This window comes from Cataglyphis hispanica, chromosome 14 (assembly GCF_021464435.1).
Source record: "Cataglyphis hispanica isolate Lineage 1 chromosome 14, ULB_Chis1_1.0, whole genome shotgun sequence".
Taxonomy (NCBI): domain Eukaryota; kingdom Metazoa; phylum Arthropoda; class Insecta; order Hymenoptera; family Formicidae; genus Cataglyphis; species Cataglyphis hispanica.
The window spans coordinates 6,539,275-6,564,254 of record NC_065967.1 but is presented as its reverse complement, the minus strand read 5'-3'; the positions used below and the strand labels follow the sequence as shown (position 1 = coordinate 6,564,254).

Below are 24,980 nucleotides of genomic sequence, written 5' to 3'. Positions count from 1 at the left end.
AATTTGTACAAAAATGATATTGAAAAATTATGCTAATTGCATAAAAATTTATGTTGTAAAATATTTTATTTTATTATTTCCAATATTAAGAAAAATTATATTTAATAAATATCATTATAATTAAAGTAATAGTATAACTAAAATAAAGTTATTTTGTAAATTACTAAATGCACAATATACTCAACTAAGACTTTGGGATATAATTATTGAAGGAAAATTTTTCATAAATTCTACATCGCTTAAGACAAACTTACACCAAAGCAAGGTACAAAAATTTAGCGTGCCCAGGTCGCATTAAAACGAGTATATTTTAAAAATATACATTATTTTAATTATTCTAATGTTAATGTATTTATAAATCAAAATTTTCATGGACTGGTAAATCATATATATTTTTGACACATGCTTTTTATATAAAATTTAATAAAATTTTATATAAAATGTAAATAAATTAGATAGAAATTTTATATATCATATACATACATATATATATATATATATATATATATATATATATATATATAAACAAGTGTTTATACGATCAAACTGGTAATTTATTGTTTGATTATTATATCACGACGTTTCGACCATATGGTTTTGGTCCTTATCAAGTGAAAGTTATAATTAAAAGTAGAAGAGAAAATCGAAATGTCAAACTGACATTGTGTCAACCACTATGTTTGGAATACTGAGATCAAATGTTGATCTCAGTATTCCAAACATAAGTGGTTGACACAATGTCAGTTTGACATTTCGATTTCTCTTTCTACTATTTAATTATAACTTTCACTTGATAAAGACCAAACCATATGGTCGAAACGTCGTGATATAATAATCAAACAATAAATTGCCAGTTTGATCGTATAAACACTTGTTTATTAATTTATTTACTGGCGACATTTTTTAAATTAAACATAATATATATATATATATATATATATATATATATATATATATATATACAGGGTGTCCGATAATTCGCGGATCACCCTTTAAGGGTGATATTCATGAATCTTTATTTCTATTCCTAGAAACAGATTTACTTCCATACTTTAATTTCAAATTCTTGTGCAAGTATTTTAAGAATTTTGCTGATTCTATTTTCACTGTTTGACACAATTAGTCCGTCATCTACGTAAATTACTATTTAGGTTTTATCTTTAACTTTTGTGCTTACAAATCCACATGGATCGACATTAGTTGCTACTATTTCAATGTTTTTTAAACAATTTGTGAATTTCACATTCCAATAGCACGGTGCCTGCTTTAAACCATATAAACTTTTGTTTAATTTACATATGCGTCCCACTCCGACTTCGTGATCTTCTGGTTGTTGCATGTAGATTTCCTCATCCAGTTTACCGTTAAGAAAGGCAGTTTTATTGTCAAACTGCCTCAACTTTAGATTTTCCGCCGCTGCTATGGCCAAGACTACTCGAATGGTGTTGTATGTTGCCACCGGACTGAATGTTTCATGGAAATCCACTCCTTTCCGTTACTGGTATCCTTTTGTCACTATTCTGTAGCGGGATTCTCTAACATCTTAGCGATGATTGTTGCTATCGCTAGTTATCAATTTTTGTCGCTTGCGACCGATACTGTCGATGCAGCGTGATTCTGTAACTTAGCCTTAACGATATCTATCGATGCAAGATTCGTTACTCAGTATCGAAACAATTCAGTAAATCTGATAACGTTGCAGTTTTTTGCCAGTAAAAATCTAGTTACTTTCAACAGAATTTACGAACGCAGACGAAAATGGAGCTGCAATGTCTTTATTTAGCTAAGTTTATGACTGTAATTGATTCCGCTTGAAAAACAGAAGCTTAATCAGCCATACAGAAGAAGACACCGCTCGAAAAGTTAATTAATACTTTTTTTCATTAATATTTTTGTTCAAGAGAGACAGAACATGGTACAAGATGGAAGTGTTTATTTGAAATATGTTTTATATAGAAAATAAAAACGACAACATATCCTTCATGGAAAAATACTATTTGACTGCGAAGAAACGATTGGAAATAATTGAAAAACCATTCTAATATAATATTGTACACTATTCATCTTAATATTTTTTTCACTAATCCAATAGTATTTTTCCACAAGAAAAACATAAAATAATTATTTTATACTTATATAGCAAGAAAGCACGAAGTTCCCGGACAACATTATTGCAATATAGCAAAATGTTGGATTTTTTTATTTAAACAAAGGTCTCGCTGAAGGAAGATTACAACACCTTACATGGAAAAAAAGTAACGCAAAAAAAGTGGGCAGAGCTAGCTGCAGAATTAAACAATGTTCAAGGAGCGACCAAAAGTGCTGAACAGTGGCAAGTGATATGTATATATATACAGGGTGTCCGATAATTCGCGGATTACCTTTAGGGAAGGTAGAGGGTATTATTCTGAATAGAAAAGTCCTGTACCATTTTGTGATTTTCTCAATATTTAAGAAAATATTAATTTTAAAATATCAGCCAACGAAGTGCCGCGAAAAGCTCGTGGCGCGAAAATGCCTCCCACTGTCAATTGATACTCGGTCCGCGGCGAAGCAATGGGAGGAGCAGTTTGCGAGCATGCTTCGCTATGGCAACCAAAAGAAATACACACATAATGCGCGCTCCGTTTTATGTATGTGATCTTTTCATTATGTGTGTATTTTTTTCGGTTGCCATAGCGAAGCATGCTCGCAAACTGCTCCTCCCATTGCTTCGCCGTGGACCGAGTATCAATTGACAGTGGAAGGCATTTTCGCGCCACGAGCTTTTCGCGGCACTTCGTTGGCTGATCTTTTAAAATTAATATTTTCTTAAATATTGAGAAAATCACAAAATGGTACAGGACTTTTCTATTCAAAATAACACCCTCTACCTTCCCTTAAAGGGTAATCCGCGAATTATCGGATACCCTGTATATATATATATATATATATATATATATATATATATATATATATATACTTGACACAAATAAAATAAAAAGTAATTTTTTATGCTTAGGTGTGAAGAGATTTGAAAAGTCGCACTTCTATGAAGGCACGCGATTTGAGAAGGGCTAAGGCGATGTCCGGAAACAAATCAATCAAGCAATCTGCAGAATTATCTGAAATAGAACTGCGGGTTAGTGGGATAATCGGCGCAGAATATATTGAAGGAAATAAGGATTATGCTGAAAATATTTCGTAAGAGGAGGTATATATATTTATATACCCATATATGTTTTGTAATTATCTATTGTAGAATTATTATATATGGAATATTTATAATTAATTAAAACAATTTAAAGAATTAGTCTGACAATAACGAATGTTATATAATGAGATGAGCTACTATAATCTATCTATCTATATAATGAAGTATAATGACCTAATACATAATATATGCCTTTTCTCCATGTTTATAGTCTTTACAAAACTAATCCGTGGAAATTCGTTAGTATTAAGGGATGCTCCACGAATAATAAACGTTTGCAATACTCTCCCACAAGAAAGCAAAAAGACCCGCAAACTTCGAACAAAGATAGAGGTAGACATTTTTATTATTATAAATTAATGTTAAAATAAAAATGAATATATTGAACAATTTTCATAAAATTATCATTATTGTTTTGATTTATAAATAATTATCGATTGTATCCAAGTCAAAGAAATTTCCGAAGATTTAACAACAAGTAGGTTAAGTGTTTTGATGGACCATGCATGTCATAGAAAAAGTGGATTATGTTGTAATAAATAATTAATACATTATTTATTAACATTAATTGTAATATATTTTTTATTCACAGTTAATTTCTTGGATACCGACATCGACATCGCTACGATTGATGATGTATTTGATGGAAATGTATCCGACAACGAGAACATTCCCGTACAACAAAATGTCGACAAAATTATTAATGAGAGACAGGCGAAAAGAAAGTGTACTTCCTGTTTCCAAGTCATTGGATCTACCGAGTACTAATCGCAACATCGGTTCATCGGTCTTTTCGAGAAGATATAATAAGAATATAAATAATGTTATAGTATTATTGTATGAAAATTGAAAACAAAATTTTTTAAAATTTTTGTACAATAACATTATAAAACGCCTTTTTTATAGTACTTTTATTATTTATTAATTATAATGTTTTTTTATAAAATTGTAGTAAATCGTGTAGGAAGATCTGAGTAGTTTTATTCGTCGAAGGAGCAGTTTAAATGCATTGCTCAGAAGCAAGCCGATGCTATGATGGTAAGAGAAAAATCTCGAAAACCTGTAATTGAAGTTGGTATAACTTTTCTAAGACGTACGATATGATTATATTGTAATCTTCTCAAATATTAGATGCTTGCCGAGGTCTGGAAAGCTCATGCAGAAGTAGCTACGATAAATGCCCATGCCATGGCAGAAATGGCCAAAACTGCTACAAAATTGGCAAATAACGCAGAAGTACAGGCTGTGAACGATGCGGATAGGATACAAGTAATGGAGAAAGTAGTTCAAGTATTGGAGAATTTATCGTCAAGCTATATTCATTGAGGTAAGAAATAGTTTGTTTGCTATAAATTATGTGAAAATATTACAGTTAATACAATTATTATCTATTAATCAATTATTATCTAATAAGTCACTTAATTTCAGACTGAGTATAGAAACTAGAAAGTAAGATTTGACAGGAGTTAAATCGGACAAATTAATTTAAAAATAACGTGATATTCACCAGAATGTGATATCGAGAAGACTGATGAAATTTAAATTTAAGTTTTTTAACTTTTTTAAAAAATTAAGTTTATTTAATTTAAGTTTAAAATTGTTGCATAAAGTATGCACCAAATAATTTTGCAATTAAAATAGAAATAATATATTGTGATTTTATAATAGATATATTAGATATAAAAAAATGAATTATGATTTTATGAAATGATTATATGTTGCGTTACGTAAAATGTTTTTCTTTATATTTTATTCGAAATATATATACAATTTATTTGAAATATATATACAATTATTTTATATAAAATTATATACAATTATCCTTTCCGCAATAAGGCGATCTTGAATTCGACGCGCGAGCGCAAGTGGTCGCACATTATCATCATTATCATCATCATCATCATCATCATCATCGTCGATATGAATGTTGGGTATATCTCCGTTTGCGTAGTCTTCAAACGGATCGTCAAGTATATTGCAATGCGCATATTGTGTAGAACTGCACACGCATTAACGATTCTTCCTGCAAAGCCAGGTTCGTACTATAAGATCCTGTACTTGGAAAGGCATCTCCATGTGCTTTTAAGTACTCCAAACAATCGTTCCACGCAATTTCTTGCACTGCATAATGCCTCGTTATACAAGAATCGTGGAGTTCCTTCAAGCTCATGAGGCAAAGGAGTTAACAGCCAGGGTTCTAATGGATATCCTGAATCACCTGTAAAAAATATATCTAAAATGTGCAACAAATATTGTAGTGATATAAAAAGAAAGAACATACCAATGAGATACGTTCTTCTTTCTCCGCGATCATGATATGCACGTTCCATAATGCCAGGCGAAAGCATTCCAAATATAAGCATCATTGTCTGGCTCCAGGAAATCTAGCTTTTACGTTCAGGATCTTGAGATTTGGGTCGCATGTCTAAAATAATGAACATGATATTATAATAATTATAACACGATAAATTGATAAATAATTGCGATCAGTACCATTTGCACATTTAATGAATGGTATCCATTGTGATTTATGTAGGCTTCTTCATGTTCCCTAGGAGCAAAGATCGCCATGTGGGTGCAATCTATTTCTTCGATAGCTCCTTCAAATGGTTGACGAGCATTCTGAAACTGCTCTTTTGCAATCTGTCTTGCTTCCAGAGTCATGGGAAATTGCACCCATTGACGAAAAATATTTTCATTTATCGCATCTGTAACTTGATGAACGCATCTGCTGATTGATGATTGATTCATCGAAATATCCCATTGTTCACCTACTGGACATTGATAGCATCCAGTTGCGTATAATCTTATTGCAGACAGTACCTAGGACACATATATTAGAAATAAGCCAACTATGAATATGAATATGACTTATTGTTAGTGTTAATATTAAGTAAAAGGACATTATATACTTGTTTCTCTACAGACAGCCCAGTAATTCTTGTGTGCATCAAATGAGGTGCAAGTACATCAATGAGATGTCAATTCCGGAGTTAAATGGTATAATTCCCTGAATTCAACATCGGTCAAATCAAATGGTTCTTCTATTTCTCGCAATATCTGTCGATCTGCTCGCTCGAAGCGTTGAATACGATTCTCAAGGTCCAATATGTGTGCGATAAGATAAGCATCAACCATTCTGAAAATAATTTATTTATTTATGTTATTTAATTCTGTTATCTATAAGTCAGCAGTGCGAATTTAAAGAGAGAAAGAACAGTTTTATATCACTTGACTAAGCTTACACTGTTTTACTGATATTGGAATGATCTCTCTATTCCATCAGTCTGCAGCAATGTAACCTACATAAAGTGATACTTAAATAATTTTTCTTTCTTTATATTTTCATTGCATGATTTATATGCATAATCATTTTTATATAAACAAGTTGTATTATAAACCATTACAAAAATGTTATTTGTTTTATGAAAGGTGAAATTAACCTAACCTAACTATGATTAATTTTTCTATGAAATTATTAAATGAATATAAAATGAGTCAATTATTAGAAAACTTATAGATAAGTATATTTATCTGCAAAATAGTATACTTACTTATTGGGATCCTTAATCCGGTTTATAATTTAAAAAACTTTAACTTTACACAATTATATTTGATGTATGTATTATATAAATGTGTCCTCAATGACAAATTAGAATATCGCTAAGTGGGTAGCGAGACCTTCAAAGCCCGTCGTTAACGTTGCGTCAAGTTTCGGAACTTAACGATTTGACTTGACAAGAAATGTCGATAACTGCTCAGTACAGAATAGCGCTCAACAAAAATTGTCGATAAGTTCGGTTAACAATAGCGACACTCGTCGCTAAGATAGAGAATTCCGCTACTGGCCTTGTAACGATCCGTTGTTCCATCCGCTTTGTCTTAATTTTGAAGACCCATTTATTAGACAAGACCCGTGCTCCAGGTGGGCAGGTCATTAAGTTCCTCATCAGGTTTTATTTTTCCTGTGCGCCTCCATTTCTTAGTCCATGGCCTTTTTCCACATGTTTGCATTTGGCCCTTGAACTGCTTCCCTGTAACCTAAAGGTTCATCTCCCTCTGCAATACATAAATAATTATTTAAAGAACTCGCTACATTAATGTATCTGGCTGGTGTATCTGGAAGTTTTAGGTTTGATCTATCTCGCAACATCCGTTCTGTTGCTTGCTGTCTAGATCCTTCTCTTGGTTAGTATAAGTGTTCTGCTTGTTCTTCAGAAGTGTCAGAGTTGGTTAATTCTTCTTCGAATTCATAGAAATTGCTGGATTCATTGCTTTCTCTCTATTCTTCTTCCTCAGTTTGATTTTCTTCCGTTTCTTCTGAGTTTTCCTCATTTTCACTTTCCTCTAATTTTTCTGAAATCTCGCCGTATACATCGATCCAAGATCCCAGTTTTTCTTTTATTTTTCTTTTCTTCTTGGCTTTCATACTTTTCTGATTCCTCTTCGAATACAACATCTACTTTATTTTAGCTTGGATACTAAATTCTATACCCTTTCGTTTCGTCTCCATATCCTACACGTATGCCCTCGGTTGCTTTCGAATCCTATTTTAACCTTTTTTGTTTAGGAATATGTACATATACTTTTGTGCCGAATACCTTGAGATGTCTTATGCTTGCCTCCTTTTTGTGCCACAGTTCATACGGAGATTTGTTATCTAAGTCCTGTTTTCTTACACGATTTAATACATATGCTGCTGTATTAACAGCTTTTGCCCACAGTTTCTTGGGTACTTCTTTTGCCAACATCATTGACTTGGCGGCTTTTACTAGAGTTTTATTCTCTCTCTCAGCTCGTCCATTTTGTTCAGGGATATAGGCAACTGTCCGTTCGTGACGAATTCCTAGTTTTTCGGTCTCTTCCTTCATTTTTCTATTGATGAATTCTAGACCGTTCTTAATATCCGCAGCTTTCCTTCTATTTGTTTCTAGACTCATTCTGTATTTTCTGAGGAATTCTGGAACTTCTGATTTATTTTTCAAAAAATATACTTTTCTGTACTTGGAGTAATCATCCTTGAAGAGAAGAAGATACCTTGAATTATCAATCGATGTTTCCTCCGTGGGGCCACACAGATCTGCATGTATTATCTCCCCTACTTTTGTTGTCCGGCTTTTGCTTGTCGAGAATTTTAATCTGTGCATTTTCCCTGTTATGCATGCTTCACATGAAAAATTGCTTACTTGCTTTGTTGCTTTTATTCCTTCGCAACTAAGCACTTGTTTCACATCCTTCACATTTAAATGTACCAGTCGTTTGTGCCATCTTTGCAATGAGTTATTCCCTTTGTCTTTTTGCATCATAAGAGTCTTTTCCGTTAGCACTCTCTTTATTTTTAATTTGTAGAGATTGCCTTCCTTCTCTCCGACCATGATCGTGCGGATTGTATTATACATGTTTTTTACTTCCTGTTACTGTGCAACCTCGATTTGTTATTCCATATGATACGAGGTTGTATTTGACTTTTGGAATAAAGTGTACGTTATACAAGTGTTTGTTTTCTTCCCAAGTCTTACCTGTATAAACTCATATAGGAATTTCGTCAACTCCGAACAAAAGAAGGTGATTACCATCTTCTACTTTGAATTTTTTCGGTTTTTCAAATTCTACGTAGTTTACCAGCCATGTTTTGTTGTTCGAGGTCATGTTGGCCGATGCTCCTGAATCCAAATACCACTTTTCTTCTTCGGTTTCCTCGTTATTACTTTCTTGATTTCCTACTAGAGCCTCGCTTTCTCCTGATTTGGCTTCTTTTTTGCCGCTTCTTTCTCTGTCTTCTCATTTTTTTTAGTCTTGCTCCTACACTCTCTTTTCCAGTGTCCCTTTTTACCGTATTTAAAACATTCTCTGGTTCTGCGTTTTGGCTTAATTTGCTCATTAATTTTGCTGTTTTGACTTTTTCGAGTTTTCACTGTTAGAGCGCTATCCGTAGATTTGTCTTGCATAGTTATCCTGGCTTTCTAAATCATTAGCCTTGATGTCAGATTTACCAGCGTTCTCTGTTCTTCGCTCAGTGATTCCCATGCGCACGCAAAATGGTTTAAGTATGGAGGCAGCGTTAGCAGGATTTTCGTTGTGATCATACTTTCCATGACCAGTTCTCCCTGTGCCCTCAATCTGTGGCTGATGTCTTCCATCTTCGCTATAAGATATGATGTAATCCTGTGGATTCTTTTTCTGTGCGAACTATTTTGTCTGCAGCATGTGCTTGCTCGTAGCGTTTATGTCTTCATATACTGACACGAGTTTGTCCCACATCTCCTTGGCACATTCACAGTTTACTAGATAGATAGATAAATAGATATACGATTTATTGAATCCCCTTGGGGTTACAATCTCTTACAATAATTACTTACACCTTAACTCTAGCTTACAGCTATCTTAACTCTAGCTTACAGCTAACTCTAACTTATCTTAACTTAATCTTTACCTATTTATAACCTACCTACACACACACACACATACACACCGCTATTCGCCCTATCCTAACTTGGGACCTCCGCTTTCGGCTCATGTTTCCAATCCTTTCACACATCTTCATTCGCACTGATTCTCGATCGCATCTTCTCTCTCTCTCCTCTCGATCTCGATCTGATCATTTCTCGATTCTCATTCTGACCATTTTCACTATCTTTCCATCACTCTTGACTCTTTCTCCATCCTCCAGTTCACATCTTTCCATCCTCTCCATGTTTCCTCCTCCCTTCCACATAATCTACAGCTTTTACTCTCTTCATCCTTTCAATACCAGTTCCCCCTCATTCCGTTTCCCAACTTGTACCTTGCCATCCTTTGCCATCTACTTTTCCTCAGTCACTGAAGAGTGCTTCAGGTACTCTAGTATCCCACTCCCCTTGATTTTTTCGTAGCACTTATTGTATTTTGACCCTTCTATCCTTTCTATAACTTTCCTTTTTATCCATCTCTATGTCCTTTTTCACAAAATAGCCGAAATCTAGCATTCCTTCCAACCTTTTCGCTTCTATCTCCACCATGCTCATAACTCTGTCTTCAAAGAACCCACACCTTTCTTCTTCCCACTTCAATAATTCCTTCTTCTTCTTACCTTCTCTCTCGATCTCTACCTTCTCCAACCGAACTCCATGCCTTCTCCGACTTCCTTTGACTTCCTCTGTCATTCTCCTTACCATAGCCTGGCGTTCCTCATTCCACTCCTAACACCCATCTTAGATATCTTTCCTGTAGCTTCTTCAACTCTTTCCTCTCTTTTCAGCCTCAGATTTCCACCACATACCTCACTACATACCCCACCACCGTCCACATCAGTTTATAGAAGAGCCATAATCTTCTTCCCCAATTGTTCTTAAATTTCCTTTTTCCAATTCCCCAAACCTGACCCATTACAGCAGCACCTTCCTTAACCTATCTCTTATCTGTGCTTCCTAACCTCCATTCTTCTGCATTACATAACCCAAATACGTAAATTCTTTTACCTCCTCTATCACCTTCCCTTCCCATCTCCAATTTACATTCCTTTCTCTTTCTCCTCCTTTTCTGAATCTTAAAATTTTCGACTTTCCTATATTTAGCTCCAACCCCTTCTTTTCCAGATAACCCTCTAATTTTTCAATCATACTCCTCATTCCATCCTTCTCCGCAATCAAAACCAAGTCTTCTGCGTATGCCAAGGTATGTAAATCTTTATCCCCCCTAATTTAACCCCTTCCCATCCTTCTCATTCATTACCTCCTCCATATCCGCCGTCACCAAATTAAATAAGTGAGGGATCAATGGGCATCCCTGCCTTATTCTCCTTCCTGTACAAAACCCTGCTCCCAAATCCTCTCCCCTCCTCACACTGTTTCTAGTCTCCCTCAAAATATCATCACCTTCTTTATACATTTACTCATCTTCCCTCACTTTTCCACCCTCATTCCTTACACTCCTCTTCACTTCCTCCTTCCTTTCCTTCCCCTTATCCAAACTATGATTGGATGATGATCGGAGTCTATATTATCTCCACCCTGCATCCTTACATCTTCGTCCCTATCCATAATCTGTCCTGCATTCCACTTCCCCTATCCATCCATTCCATCCTCATTCCATCCATTCATCTTGTCCACCTCTTCTATCCATCTTGTCCTTTCCCTCCTTGTCCATTCTTGTGTCCTTCCACCTTCCTTTCCATCCCTCCTCCTTCCATTCCTTTCCTTGTCCTTCCATCCCTCTTCCATTTCCTTCCTTCCATTCCTTCCTTCTATTCTCCATTTCTTCCTTCCTTCCATTCCCTTCCTTCTTCCTTCATCTTCCTTCTTCCTTCCTTCCACCTTCCCATTCCCTTCTTCTTATTCCTATCCTCAATTCCCTTCCATTCCATCCATCCTTCCATTCTCTCCATTCCATTTCCATCCATTTCCATTCCATCCATCCATTCCTCTCCATCTCTTCCCTCATTTCCATCCATCCTTCCACTCCATCCTCCATTTCCTTCCATCCATCCTCTTCCCCTCTTTCCATTTCCATTCCATCCTTCTTCCTTCCTCCATCCACTCCACCATTTCTCATTCTTCATTTCTCCATTCCTATCCATTCCTTCCTTCCACTTCTCCATCTTCCTTCCATTCTCTATCTCATCCTCCTTTCCTTCCACGTCCAATCCTCCAGTTCTTTCCTTCCTACTTTTCAACCTTCTTTCTATTCAACCATCCTTCCATTCCTCCTTCTACCTTCACCTTCTTTCTCCTTCCAGTCATTCCTTCTTCCTTCCGCCTTCCTTTCTTCCATCCTTCTCCTTCCTTCATTTCCCCTTCCATTCCATTCCATTCCCATTCCATTTCCTTCCATTCCTTCTTCTCCCCTCCATCCCTTACATGATTTTAGCTCTTCTCTTTCTTCCTTCCATCTTTCCTCTCCTTTCCTTTCCTATCTCCACCCTTTCCACTGCTCCTGATTCCTCTTAACCTCCTCTTTCATTTTTTTAATTTCTTCCCTTCACCACCCCTTCATGCCTCTCATCTCATTCATTCTCAACTCCTCATTTTCTAATTTCCAGCTTTTCATGAAATGCTGTAACTCCCTTTCTCTCTCTATCCATCCTAACTCCACATCTTTCATTAATCCCGATTTTTTCCTACTTCTTAATACATCTTCTTCTCCCTTTCCCAACCCCGGCTCCACCCTTTTTCTTTTCAATAGCTCCTTCACATTTCCATAGCTACCTCTTCTTTCTTTCCCTTCTTTCATGGCGAACTGCGCCATCTTGTTCTCCCACGCCCTCTATGAAGACCTCCCATCGCTATCCACTAATCCGCTCTACGCTCTCCGCTATGATACTCTATGGCCTAAAACGGGGAACACACACTTTTGCATAAGTGCATAGCCATAAGTATAAGGAAATTGATTGGTCCACAAACATATGCCTAACGAAATGAACCAATCAATTTCCTTATACTTATGGTTATGCGCTTATGGAAAAGTGTGTGTTCCCCGCTTAATACTCTATGGCCTAAAGCGGGGAGCACACACTTTTGCATAAGCGCATAACAATAAACATAAAGAAATTGATTGGTCCACAAATATATGCATAAGGAAATGAACCAATCAATTTCCTTATGCTTATAGTTATGCACTTATGCAAAAGTGTGTGCGTCCTTCTTAACTGTCACTATCCCGCACCTCCCTTTACAATCTTATATTCGCCCTTACGCCTTGCCTCCACTTTCACCCTTCACCTCTCCACATTCTATCACACTCACTCCTCTTCCACTCCTCCCTTTAACTCTCTACAACCTGCAAAGCACACACGTCAAACCACCTCGAAGCACACTACCTGACATCGGAAACGGAAGTCCACTTTCACAGTTTACTAAGTGTAGCAGTGATTGCTCACTTACGTTTAATATTATTAGCTTCTGAGCAGTGCTGTCCGTTTTTATCCATGCTTTTATTTTCTTTTAATATTCTATTAGTTCCTCCTCTGGGCCTCCTTGGTTTGGTTGCAATCCCTTGCATCACGTCCCATGCTTCTCCAGAAGCCAGAAGAATCTTCATTTTAAATTTCCAGATATTCCAGTCTTGCTCTCTTTTTAATTTACTTATCCTTTTTCACGCTCCATGCTTCTCTCTGTCTTGAAATATTTCCTTGAGGTATCTTTTTGCACTATTTGCACGTGGCCGGCTAACACCTCTATTTCTTTCTTTTTCTTTTAATTTAGACTCTACGGCCTGGGCCCATAACCTGTTAGGTTTTCAGAGTTTAACTTTTATTTAAGTATGGACATTTACACAATTTTATTAAAGTAATATATGAGAACAGAATTTAGAATAATGCAAATAAGTCTAACACATCTTGATTACTCAGCGATCGGATATCGAGAAAGCGAGGATCGCACGGTGCTCCGGTTTGCCGGTCTCGCATATCCCTTTCCTTACGCACGCGCAAAGCCTTAATCGCCACGTCTTTTTACATATGTTATATATACATATACACAATACATATACACGCACACGTTACACACTCATCGTACATCACAGATTATATTCTTCTCTTAACAATATATAGTATAAAAATTGTCTGTACCAAAGTAGAATAATCAAATCAATATAATCAATAGCAAAACAATGGCCATTCTATAATTAAATATTAAAAAATTAAAAAGTTTTAATTTTTATTATATAGTTTTTTTTTATAATATCGTATATTATTATCTTAGAATATTATATTAAATATAGTTATAGTATTATTATTTGAGTTATTTTTTTTTATTCTTTAATTTAAGAATTTATAAAAAATACAAGTTCATAATTTTCTTATTTAAATAAATATATAAATTTATAAAAAGTACAAGCTGTTCGTAATTTTTTTATTTCAATAAATATAAATTGTATATAATTTTCTCATTTCATTTTTTTTTTAAATTATTGTTTTCCCCAACAATTTCTATTGGTTCTGCCATGTTTTTCTAAACTTTATTTCGCCAATAAAAAGGAACACGCACTATGGTTAGATTCAATTCAGCCTTGTACACAAATATAAGCCTTTAGTTTAGATACGATTACCATAGTAATTTTTCAATCGCTAATTGCAGAGCGTTGCTAATATAACTCAGAACAACGCTAGCGCAATCTTTCGTCGAAAGCAACAAATGGACATTTTATATTATACTATATATATTTGTTGATGATAATGACGACGTGGACGATTCTTAAATAAAATTTTCACATATGAAACTTTGCATCATAATATCTCTGATTATAAATCAAGTACAGCAAACATAAAGACATTTTCCTTATATAATTAAGACCCAAGCTATCCATTAAGCCTATTAAAAATTCGATCGGTCCAGCCGTTACTGAGAACCGTTATTATGAGGTTCTTGCAACTGACCGATCGCGTATAGATACACGGTGTGTCTCGCTATATTTGGCACGAGACACTACCAATACTCATGACAAAAATTTGAATAGGAGTATAAATAGTAAATAACACGCCGCATAGCGGTAAGCAACTGATATACTATACTATTTCAAATAATAATTAACTTTGTTATAAGTTGCAGATTTTGTTCGATTTTTGCTGCCAATCTGCCGTCAGAATCTTGAGCATGCCAGATCTTATTCAATTTCTCAACGATCTGTTATCAGTCATGTCAGCAAGTTTTGCTCGATTTCTGCCGTCGATTTGTTATCAAACTACATTATGCAGACTTTATTCAGTTTTTGGTATCAATTACCAGACTACGTTGCACAAACCTTGCTCGGTTTTTGACAAGTTGTGGTCTGTTCTTTATAGCTGAACTGGCTGCACTAGATCAAAGTGTATTTTTTCTCTCCACATTGGAAAGAGAAAGAAAAGCTATGAACTAGTTCAGCCAATTCAACTATAAAGAACAGACTATATATTAGTGAGTTTACTGTTCATATACAGGGTATCCCAGATTAATGGGGACAAAACTCCTGTGCAGATAGAGCGGACCAAACTGAGTCGAAAAGTCCTTTCATCAAGTCATATTATTTTTTTGTATAATGTTTAATAAAAGAATTATTATTGAGTAAAGTCTTGGCCAATCATCGCCGATCTTTAGCCGGGCGCATGTCAGTGAGCCGCGTGTAACAGCTGAGCGTTCATGCATACTATCAGGCGCATGGTTCTCCAACGTGCGCCCGGCTAAAGATCAGCGTTGATTGGCCAAGACTTTATTCAATAATAATTCTTTTATTAAGCGTTATACAAAAAAAATTATAAAGGACTTTTTGACTCGGTTTGGTCTGCTCTATTTGCACACGAGTTTTGTCCCCATTAATCTGAGACATCCTGTATATTCTGTCGATTTGCTATCAAATTATCAGCAGATTTTATCACATTTCTGTTAGCATTATGGTGACATTATATCAGATAAAACAAATCTTGTATCAAATTTGCATTTGCCTTTTCAACAAAATTTGTAATACGTTTTAACAAAATTTTTTTTGGCAGAATTTAGCAGAATTTGGCTATTTCGGTATACGCATTAAACTGAAAATATCATTTTCAGTTAGGTAGGAAAAAATAATATAATAATTGTTTATTACTCGCTACATCAACTATTATATGTAAAAAAAATTGAAAAAAATTTTAATACACTTTCAGATATAAAAGTATAAACTTTGAAATTCAGCTATCTTGATTTTTAATACCGCAAGGGCTATTAAAATTTATACCACGCATATAGCACACCTTCATTATATGTATATATGTAAAGTTTCAAAAAAATTTAGAGAAAATCGATTTTCTCTCCTATTGACCCCGGAAAACGTCTTTAAAGAGTGGAGGTAAAGCGGGGAGCACACACTTTTGCATAAGCGCATAACCATAAACATAAAGAAATTGATTGGTCCACAAATTATGCATAAGGAAATGAACCAATCAATTTCCTTATGCTTATAATTATGCGCTTATGCAAAAGTGTGTGCTCCCCGCTTAAAAGTTACGTAGAAAAGGATATAGTCTGTTTTGTGCTCCTTGCGTTCTCTCACATAGCATAGCGCTCTCTTTCGCTATGGAGGAGAAGCGCGGGAACTTGATGGCATGGGGGATCTGACGTCGCACGGGCAAGGGATGGGGAGCGGACATATTTATGACCGGTGCGTACATACAAAGACGAGCGCCGATAACCGGCTGCCATATTTATTATAAACAAATAGCATCTATTGCATGTTCGATGTGAACGGAATTTTTTGAATGGTATCGTGGGAGCGGGACATGTTTAAACCAGCGCATATATACAAAGGCAAGTGCCGATGTTCGGCTGCTTTATAAACATTATAAACAAATAGCGTATATTGCACATGCGGTCTGAACGTTGAGAATTTTTTCTAGGAAGAATCGTCTATCGGCGTAGGTGTGAACAAAAGACGAGAAAAGGAAAGAAAGAGATGTAGAAATAATTAATACTTTTTTAATATTAATACAATTTTTCACGTACATGCAACCATCAGCGCTATTCTTCTCTATCGCGCTATTCTTCTCCCACGTGAACGCTATCTCTCTCTAACGCACCGCCTTACGAACGCTTTGCGATATCTCTCTAACGCATCGCCTTACGAACGCCTCACGCTATCCTTCTCTCACATATTGAAAATCTTATTAGCTCTATCCTTCTCGTCCACGTGAACGCCTCGCGCTATTCTTTTCCTACACATTATAGATGCCTCGCCCTATCCCTATCCCACTATGCATGCTATCTCTCTCTTACGTCTACGCAAACATATCGCGCTATTCTTCGTCCACCGATCGCGCCGCGGTTATCTATCTTATCACATATCTATCTTACATGTAAGGAAGGGAAGCGAAAGAAATAGATAATCATTTTTTTCATTTTCTTTTAACACATTCATTTATATTACTATACATCATCTCGTTTCAAGGTTTCACACAAAAGTTCATCCACAGCATAAGCTACTAATTCGCAATCTATAATAGATGTTTTATCACAAACGTTGCGCAAAATTTTGACTGCATCTTCTCTCATGGCACTAGGCATATTACTTTGCAAACACCGAACAAATTGATCAAAGCTCGCATTTACGTCTTCTGTATTCTCATACAATTTTAAATTCGTGATTTACGCAATGTTCAAGTTCGAATAAAAATAATATAGTTGCTGGTTTCATGTATAAGCAAGAATCGTCTACTGTAAGTTTAACAACACTTGCATCATGTATTTTAACATGTTCCATTACTAGATATTCAATTTTTAGCGAAGAAGATGTATTCGACTGCAGGAATCACTCAATATGGATACGTCTTTTGATGAATATTTCCCACGTTTCATGAGATAGTATTATGTGATTTCCTCGGATATCACCAAGATGTAATTCCAAAGGACTCGGGTCCCACGCTGATTCCAATGTCCTATATATATAATATTGATACGCCGTGCGCGTCAATGCAAATCTGCGTACCAAAATTCGTGGTATACAACGAGGTTTATCACGTCTGAAAAAAAGAATACAATTAAATATGAAAAAGTATGGAAAAAACATATATAATATAAGAAATATATGAAACATTTTGTGATACTTACGAATCAAGCGGTTTCTTATGCGACTTAATTTCATCTCGATGGACATAATAATTCATGCGTTTAAAACTATTGTTTCCTTCAGCGGAGCGTTTACCACTATTGCTGCTTTTTTCAGCGGAGTATATTTTGTCTCTCGGTTATGAAAAGTAGAGCGGTTGACGTGACACTGATCATATAAAACCGAATATACGTTTATTTTTTAAAAGTATGATGTGGTGGGGAGATTAATGCTTTGAAATTTAGGAGGCTCAGAAATTGAAGAGAAGGGAGAGACAACCAATTGAAAAGAATTCTTAGAAACGACTTGCGAGGAAAGAAGTGGGGTAAAGAAGAGATAAAACATAAATGTTTACATATTTTTATTTTTTAAAATATCGCAATTCTTTTTGACGTTGCGATACCCACCAGTTAAATATTTTTAATACATTTTGTAATGCGCAATTCTTAACATGTTTTCCACATCTTATAGTATCATTAACATCTAGATTATTTAAAGATTCAATATCTTCATAATCAGCATCCAAAGTCTCGATAATCAGATTTTCTCTCGCATAATTCTCAAGTAAATCCACCAGCTATTCTCGTTTCTGACATCCCTTGACCCCGTATACGAGGATCGGCGTCTCGTCATCCTTTCTGTACCAAACACGATGTAATTAGACATTTAGCCATGCTGTACGGCATGTTTCCGTCTTCCCATCGTAATCCATGGTGATTCGCAATCAATCAGGAAGCACATGACGAATCTTGTGAGGAGATTCCATGGCATAGGATATGTAAAAATATAATGCGCCAAAATGGTCCCCTTTCTCAGCACCGCCACCTCCTTTACGACAAATTTCATCCCGACGAGAAATCCTTGCAAGTCCATGAACATTGGTACGGACATAACGTTTTTCATATTAGCACGTCTAGAAGAAAACTGCGATTGATCCTAATGCATTATAGGTTTTATATCGTCTTATGCCCCCACACTTAGGTGATTTTGCGCACAACGTTGGTCAACGAGTTGTATTGAATCACGCGATCATGTATGATGAGACAGTATGCAGTGGTATTCATCGGCACATTCTCCTTACACTCGAATTCCAATGTCACATCCACTGTTGCGCTCTTGACCGATTCGTTTTGTCGAGAGCAATCGATAATCACGAACGGACCGTTGCGTAAAAACTGCGTGACGGTGAGACTCGGCTCGAGATACTCGTATCCGTAATAATTTTTGCAGAAACGCTGATACGTGTCGTGCAGAATCGACCATCTGTTTTTATCGAAATCCAAATTCATATCGTCGTACGGATAACATTCCGAGTTCAGATAGAGTTTCACGTTGTTCAATTTGCAGTCATCGAATCGACTCGTATCCTCAGACATGACGTTTTTCCGACCTGTCTGTAGAGCGAAGACAACGTATCGCGGCTTCTCCAGCTGAGTCGCGGTCTTAATGGCCCACGAATGTTTGGTTGTACGCTACAATAGCGGAAACTCGTACAGATCCCACGAGCGAAAACCCATGCTGAGATATCGCCCGCTTTCCAAGGCGCGCAGCATTGACAACTTGTTGACCTCGTTCAATATAACGTGTGGCATTCGCCATTGTATCTTGAATATGTTAATCATAGGTTTCAACGCCAAATTCCCAATCAGACAATTGTTGTCGTTGCGCGATCGTATTAAAATCAACTCGTGACGAGCATTAATTGTAATCTTTGCAATTTGTTTATAATCTTCGCAAAATCCCAATAACATGTAAAGTGGTATGCAAAAATTAAAGTATCCATTCGCATTAGTCTGTGCATCCCAACCGGCATCCCATTCCTCATAATCACGGTTCTATCAGATGATATCGTTACATAATTCTTAAGTGTGCTAGTTATTCCCACATTTCTGTTACGATCAATCTCCACACCGTAGAGTTCGTATTGAATCTCATCAAACATGAACGCGATGCAATTATTTCCCAGAATCACATCAGATACTTCAGCTGGTTTGTTTATCGTTAGTTTTCCCTCGATGTATAGAAAACTCTCATACGGCAATGTGTACAGATCCTGTTGTTGTGGGTATTCGTATCTTGTCGCTGTGTTCAAACGTTGTATTGGCGTACGGATTGTACGTGTGAGTCTCAATCTTGACGATACGTCAAAGACCGGCTCGCCTCCAATGTTAAGGATGTCGGTCATATTTTCTCAGATATTTCGCACCGCAAAGCCCAAAGATTGTAAAAATTCAATGTTCGATACGCTGAGCTTCTTTCTCGTCTTTTTAGCGCAACCTAATAGTGATAATGATGATGATGATGATCGGATGATATCATCAATACCGTAAAGATATTATTATCTCTCGCGTTCTTCTCCGAGTCGTTCAACAGCATCTCATGTCTCGCACGCTAATTTCGTCGCCGTCGTACGTGCAATCTGATAGTGATCTCTTCTCCTCGAAAACTGAGCAGTCGTCCGTCTTGATCCGCGACGCGTATCGTTAGATCCGTAATGCTCCGCGAGATGATCGGCAGATAAATGATCTGCGCAGGCGTTTCCGATATCTTATATCCTTGTGGCACGCTCGGTGAAAATTCATGTATCGTATGAACGCGTTTGTCGTTACTGTACGCACCCGCGGTCACGTTACACTTTATGTGGATAATGTTTACGTTGATGATATTATTGGGTACGTCCGATTGGTGCCACTATCTCGGCTACAATATGCGGTTTGAGAATCCCAGCAGCGGATCAATGTTGTTGGGTTTGTTAAAGTTTACTCTGAAAGCGTACCTGATCTTACTATTCATCGTATTATAATTAGCACGGAGCATTATCGGGTATTCTACAGTTTCGTTCTTGTCACCGTTTGCTTGAACGGTCTCCTCTTCTGACGAGATATTTGACCATCGCGTTTATCAAAACGATTGCCGGAGCGAACCACGCGTAGCGGGCGTTTCCGTAAAATTGCACGTTTCAAAAATTCATGTATGGTGTGTATCTCGTACGATCCCTCGGGAATCGTAATTTCCGTGTCATTTTCATCCAAATAAAATTTATTAGTCGAGGAATTCACGTTTGGCATCGTATGATAAGTCTTAAAATTTGTTAGACCGAACTCGTAGTCACCGTCGCTCAAATCTATGGCTGGATCTATGGATGGTAGTGTGCCGTGAGGACGCTACTGTTCCCAGTCAGCGTGAATGTCATGTCGGGAAAACTGTTTAACGAATACTGAGTCTTAACGGCGCATCGTCAGGCTTTAAATTCACACCGATCGTCATCGACAGTACGAAGAAACTGCAGACACAATTGTCCGCAGATACTCTGATCGTAAGTTTGAGCAGGTGTGTAATTGTACTGTATATTCATCACGTTCCGTCCGAAATATCGCATCAATTCATTTGGTGGTCGAAGATTGCCAAAACTGTCGAAATATACAACGCGATTATCCCTCTTTGCGTCACCCAATGAGTACCTGGTCCTTTGATATTATCCAAATTCACGATGTCACTCTCGTTTCGACGTATACCACTGGTTGGTAAAGAATCACGCATATAAATGCCTCTAAAGTATGATATACGCATACGTTTTGCTAGTTGTTCTAATTGTATGTTTGTTGTCACGCCAGTAATATTTAACATCTCTTTGATGTTTTTTTTTCTTCGTTACCACGTTCTGTCCACGTTTGTACGGGCCGAGATACAATCCCTGTCCATATTTGTACGGAGCGAAATAAAGCCCGTGACTTTTCATCGCGCGATTGTGACGTTGCAGCTCCTCCAACTGACACCGCGCGGCTTTGCTGTCGTTCACCGCTTTTGCCACGCCGGCCGCTCCACCGATCAAAGATCCGAGCGCGCCCAATATCGGTATAATCGGCAATATACCGCCTCGTTTCGCTGTTGGAAATATCCGTTTTTTCACCATCTTTTTCTTCATCTTCGTCTTCATCTTCATCTTCATACCTATACCGATCTTTCATCGCTGCCCAAATAGCTGTAGCTGCGGCTCTTCGGGCAAATTACGGTCGATGTGGGACAACGGAGATGCGCAAGCATGGTACGATGTTACCGACTACTATACGCGGTATCATTTGCAATCCTTCGAATTGCGATAAAACGTGTTGATAAGTTTGATAGAAAGTCCACACGATGTACGTTTCGAGAACGTGTACGTGTATTCAAAATTGCTTCAACAGCCGAAATATCGATATCTGGAGAATTTATTGACATCGATCGATGAAATTGGTTATTTTACATTTTCCAACAACAGTGACGACATTCCGCCGAGCAAAGCGAGTCCAAACTCGATCTTCGTGTTGGATGACGTGGCATGCGATAAGCAAGATGCGGTGAAAGTACTTTTCAATGGGTCGGCACTCGAGCGTCGAATGCTTTTATCTCTGTCAGACGTACGCGAGAATACCTAAACATCTGATACACGACAATGCGAACGTACTGATTCTGTTCAACAGGATACCAACCTGAAACATGTGTATAACGATCACGTGAATACCGATATGTCTTATGATGCATTTTGCGCGTTATGTCGCGATTGTTGAGAGCACAAGTATGGATTCATAGTGATAGACAAAGACAGCTCGCTCGATGGTTGGTACAGAAAAGGATTTAACGTGTTCGCGATACCGCAAAGCAATTAGTCGTTGTCGATACATCATCGTGGTGAAACGTAAGAAATTGACACTCTACTGACATGGCTGACAGCGAGGGTATTTGTGAGCGCGAAAAAATTGCGAGAAAAATTGCGAGCGAATCGATTCGCAAGAAACATCGCGCTTTGAAGACCGATAAAATCGAGAAGGATATCGTATTGGACAGATACTTTAGATCTTTCATCGGATCGCTACAAAATATTGTCGACAACTCTAGTTCGATAGTGGTAAAGAACGAGTCGGGGAGTAACATCGACGCGAAAATCGAACCGTTAATCATCCAGAAGCGTGAGAAAGATGCAACACCGAAAAAGAGAGAAAAACAATCTGACGTCTGGTCGAATCACTCAGCGACAAATCGCATAAATCGAAAAGATTGGTGGCTCCACTGGACGAACAGCCGATAACTTCTACACCGTCCGTAACAACGAGAATCATACCTACGATGCCCGAATTACTTGCTCGCGAAGATATTTTCGAAACCACGGACGACTCACTCGTAACGTCCGTTCGAAATCAATTGCAAACGCCGAAAGGTCAAGAAATGTTGCTAGATTAGTTAGGGCCACTGGGCCAAAAATATATCTGGCCTGTCCTAAGCGGTGATCAAAATAGCGGTATAAATAACGTGTTTGGTGTTTATCTCGATCAGGATGGAATGATGTTCGGTAATAAACGTTTTGACATGGATAACGCGGATAGCATAATTATCGACGGCGTACAATACGCCGGCACACCTGGTCTTTACGAGTTCATCTTCAAGAGAACACCTGATGACCGTCATCTATACAGAAGATGATAAGCAAACGTACAAGAGCATGCTTTTGACAACGAGCGCGCATAAAGACAATCACGATGCACACGGTCGAATACGGGGCAACAGAGGATACAAGTGCAAAGAAATAATCGCACCGTTGATGTCGATCGAACCGAGAAAGAAAAAATTTGGAAAAAGAGTATTCATGCCTCGCGCGATGTCGCTAACCGACAATAAAATTGATTACGTGCATTGGGACGATCCCAACGAGTTGATGGATCGTCTATGATTGCTCGACGCTTCGCGCCAAGCGAAGGGTCACAATGGTCACGACAACGAAATCTTGTCGATCATCGAGGAATTTCGCGAAGCTGGTATTATTATAAATTAAACGGTGCCTCGACAAAACTAATCAATCGATTGGTGTTACTCATATCGATGATGCATATAAATAAATTTGGATTATTTGAACAGCGAAATGATACAAGTGATCATAAATTGGTAAAAAGTTACGTGCGCGAAAACGCTCTATGTCTCGTCGCTACGGACTATGACGTGAGGTCGCGCAAGATTCGCCGTGTAGCGCAACCTGAAGCCGATACCGATGCCGTCAACAAACTGTACGTGGATCAGTGTGTTAAAACGTTGAGGAATCAACAGAAAGAGTCAGACGAGAAGCTTGCTGCATTCGAGAAAAACGTGCGAGAGTTACAAATTGTGATAAACGAGCTTTGGCGTGCGAATATCGCTAGATTAGAAACGAGTAGTCAAAACATCAATGAAACATTAACAAACGACGACGAAACATCAATGAAACGCCAAGAAACACCAACGAAACGCCAACAAACGTCACCGAACGACAACAAAACACCAACGAAACATCAACAAAACGCCAACAAACAATGGACAACAACCGGTCCAAGATCGGCTATGAATGGTTGACCACGATGGTTGGCAACGAACAGCAACGAACGGTTCAGGAACAACTGTCGAATCGTTGTCAAACGGCTCAGGAACGATTCAGATACAGCTATCAAACTGCTCAGGAATGACTCAGAAACGTCTACGAACGGCTAACGGATTGCTATTGGCATACGGAGGATAGAGAACCGCTATTGAAACGAAAATAAACAGCTATTGAATGGTTAAAAAAAAATTTCAGATATAAATGATAATGTAATTTCTTCATATATATTATTACGCTCCAATAAGAGACCAATCGCATCATTAAAAAAACATGACATCGTTAAAATCCAATAAAAATACGACTCGTCGAGGAACTGCATGCTCTAGTGAGAAGAAATTTTCTCCGAAGACGCGTCGTAGTGCGGGATTACGACGACCTGTGGCAAGCTGACATCGTCGAGATGCGTCCTCGCGTTTCATCAAAGGCCACCACTACATTCTTACCGTCATCGATGTGCTGAGCAAATACGCGTGGGCCGCTCAAGAGTAAAGGCGGAAGCGAGACAGCTGATGCTATAGCTGAAATAATTCGAGATAGCAAGAGATGTCCGAGAAACATGCAAACTGATATGGGGAAAGAATTTTACAATACCGATGTGCAACGCCTTATGAAGAAATACGACATCAATCATTATTCCACATATTCAGTGTTGAAAGCATCGGTCGTCGAACGATTTAATTGCACGCTGAAAATATGTGGAAGATGTTTACGCTCAAACGTAACTTACAAATGGATGGACGAATTGCCGCGACTCGTGGATTACAACGTGCGCAAGTATCGAACGATCGGTATGCGACCCGTCGACGTTACCCCCACGATCGCTGAAAGACTCTTGGCTACGATGTACAATGCGATAAAGATAACGGGTCCGGCAAAGTT

The 24,980-nt window shown here is 37.5% G+C and overlaps 1 protein-coding gene and 1 long non-coding RNA gene across 4 annotated transcripts; one reads left to right on the top strand and one right to left on the bottom strand.

Annotated features, from left to right (window-relative positions):
• The first annotated feature begins 1,752 nt into the window (after window positions 1-1,752).
• LOC126854526 (uncharacterized) lies at window positions 1,753-4,912 on the top strand. 3 transcript variants are annotated; one of them, XR_007688113.1, is made up of 7 exons: window positions 1,753-1,862; window positions 2,141-2,319; window positions 3,002-3,193; window positions 3,405-3,526; window positions 3,786-4,231; window positions 4,325-4,520; window positions 4,622-4,912. It is a non-coding gene; the product is annotated as an uncharacterized LOC126854526 (long non-coding RNA). The 3 variants fall into 3 exon arrangements; XR_007688111.1 differs by having other exon boundaries at window positions 1,805-2,051; XR_007688112.1 differs by lacking the exons at window positions 1,753-1,862; window positions 2,141-2,319 and adding an exon at window positions 2,705-2,837 and having other exon boundaries at window positions 4,622-4,910.
• Window positions 4,913-5,555: 643 nt separating this feature from the next.
• Window positions 5,556-6,144, bottom strand: LOC126854646 (putative nuclease HARBI1). Its single transcript, XM_050601579.1, has 3 exons — window positions 6,106-6,144; window positions 5,687-6,016; window positions 5,556-5,618 (listed from the first exon to the last, which is right to left on the bottom strand). The coding sequence occupies exons 1-3, from the start codon at window positions 6,142-6,144 to the stop codon at window positions 5,556-5,558; spliced, it is 432 nt and encodes a 143-aa protein (XP_050457536.1).
• Between the last annotated feature and the right edge of the window lie 18,836 nt (window positions 6,145-24,980).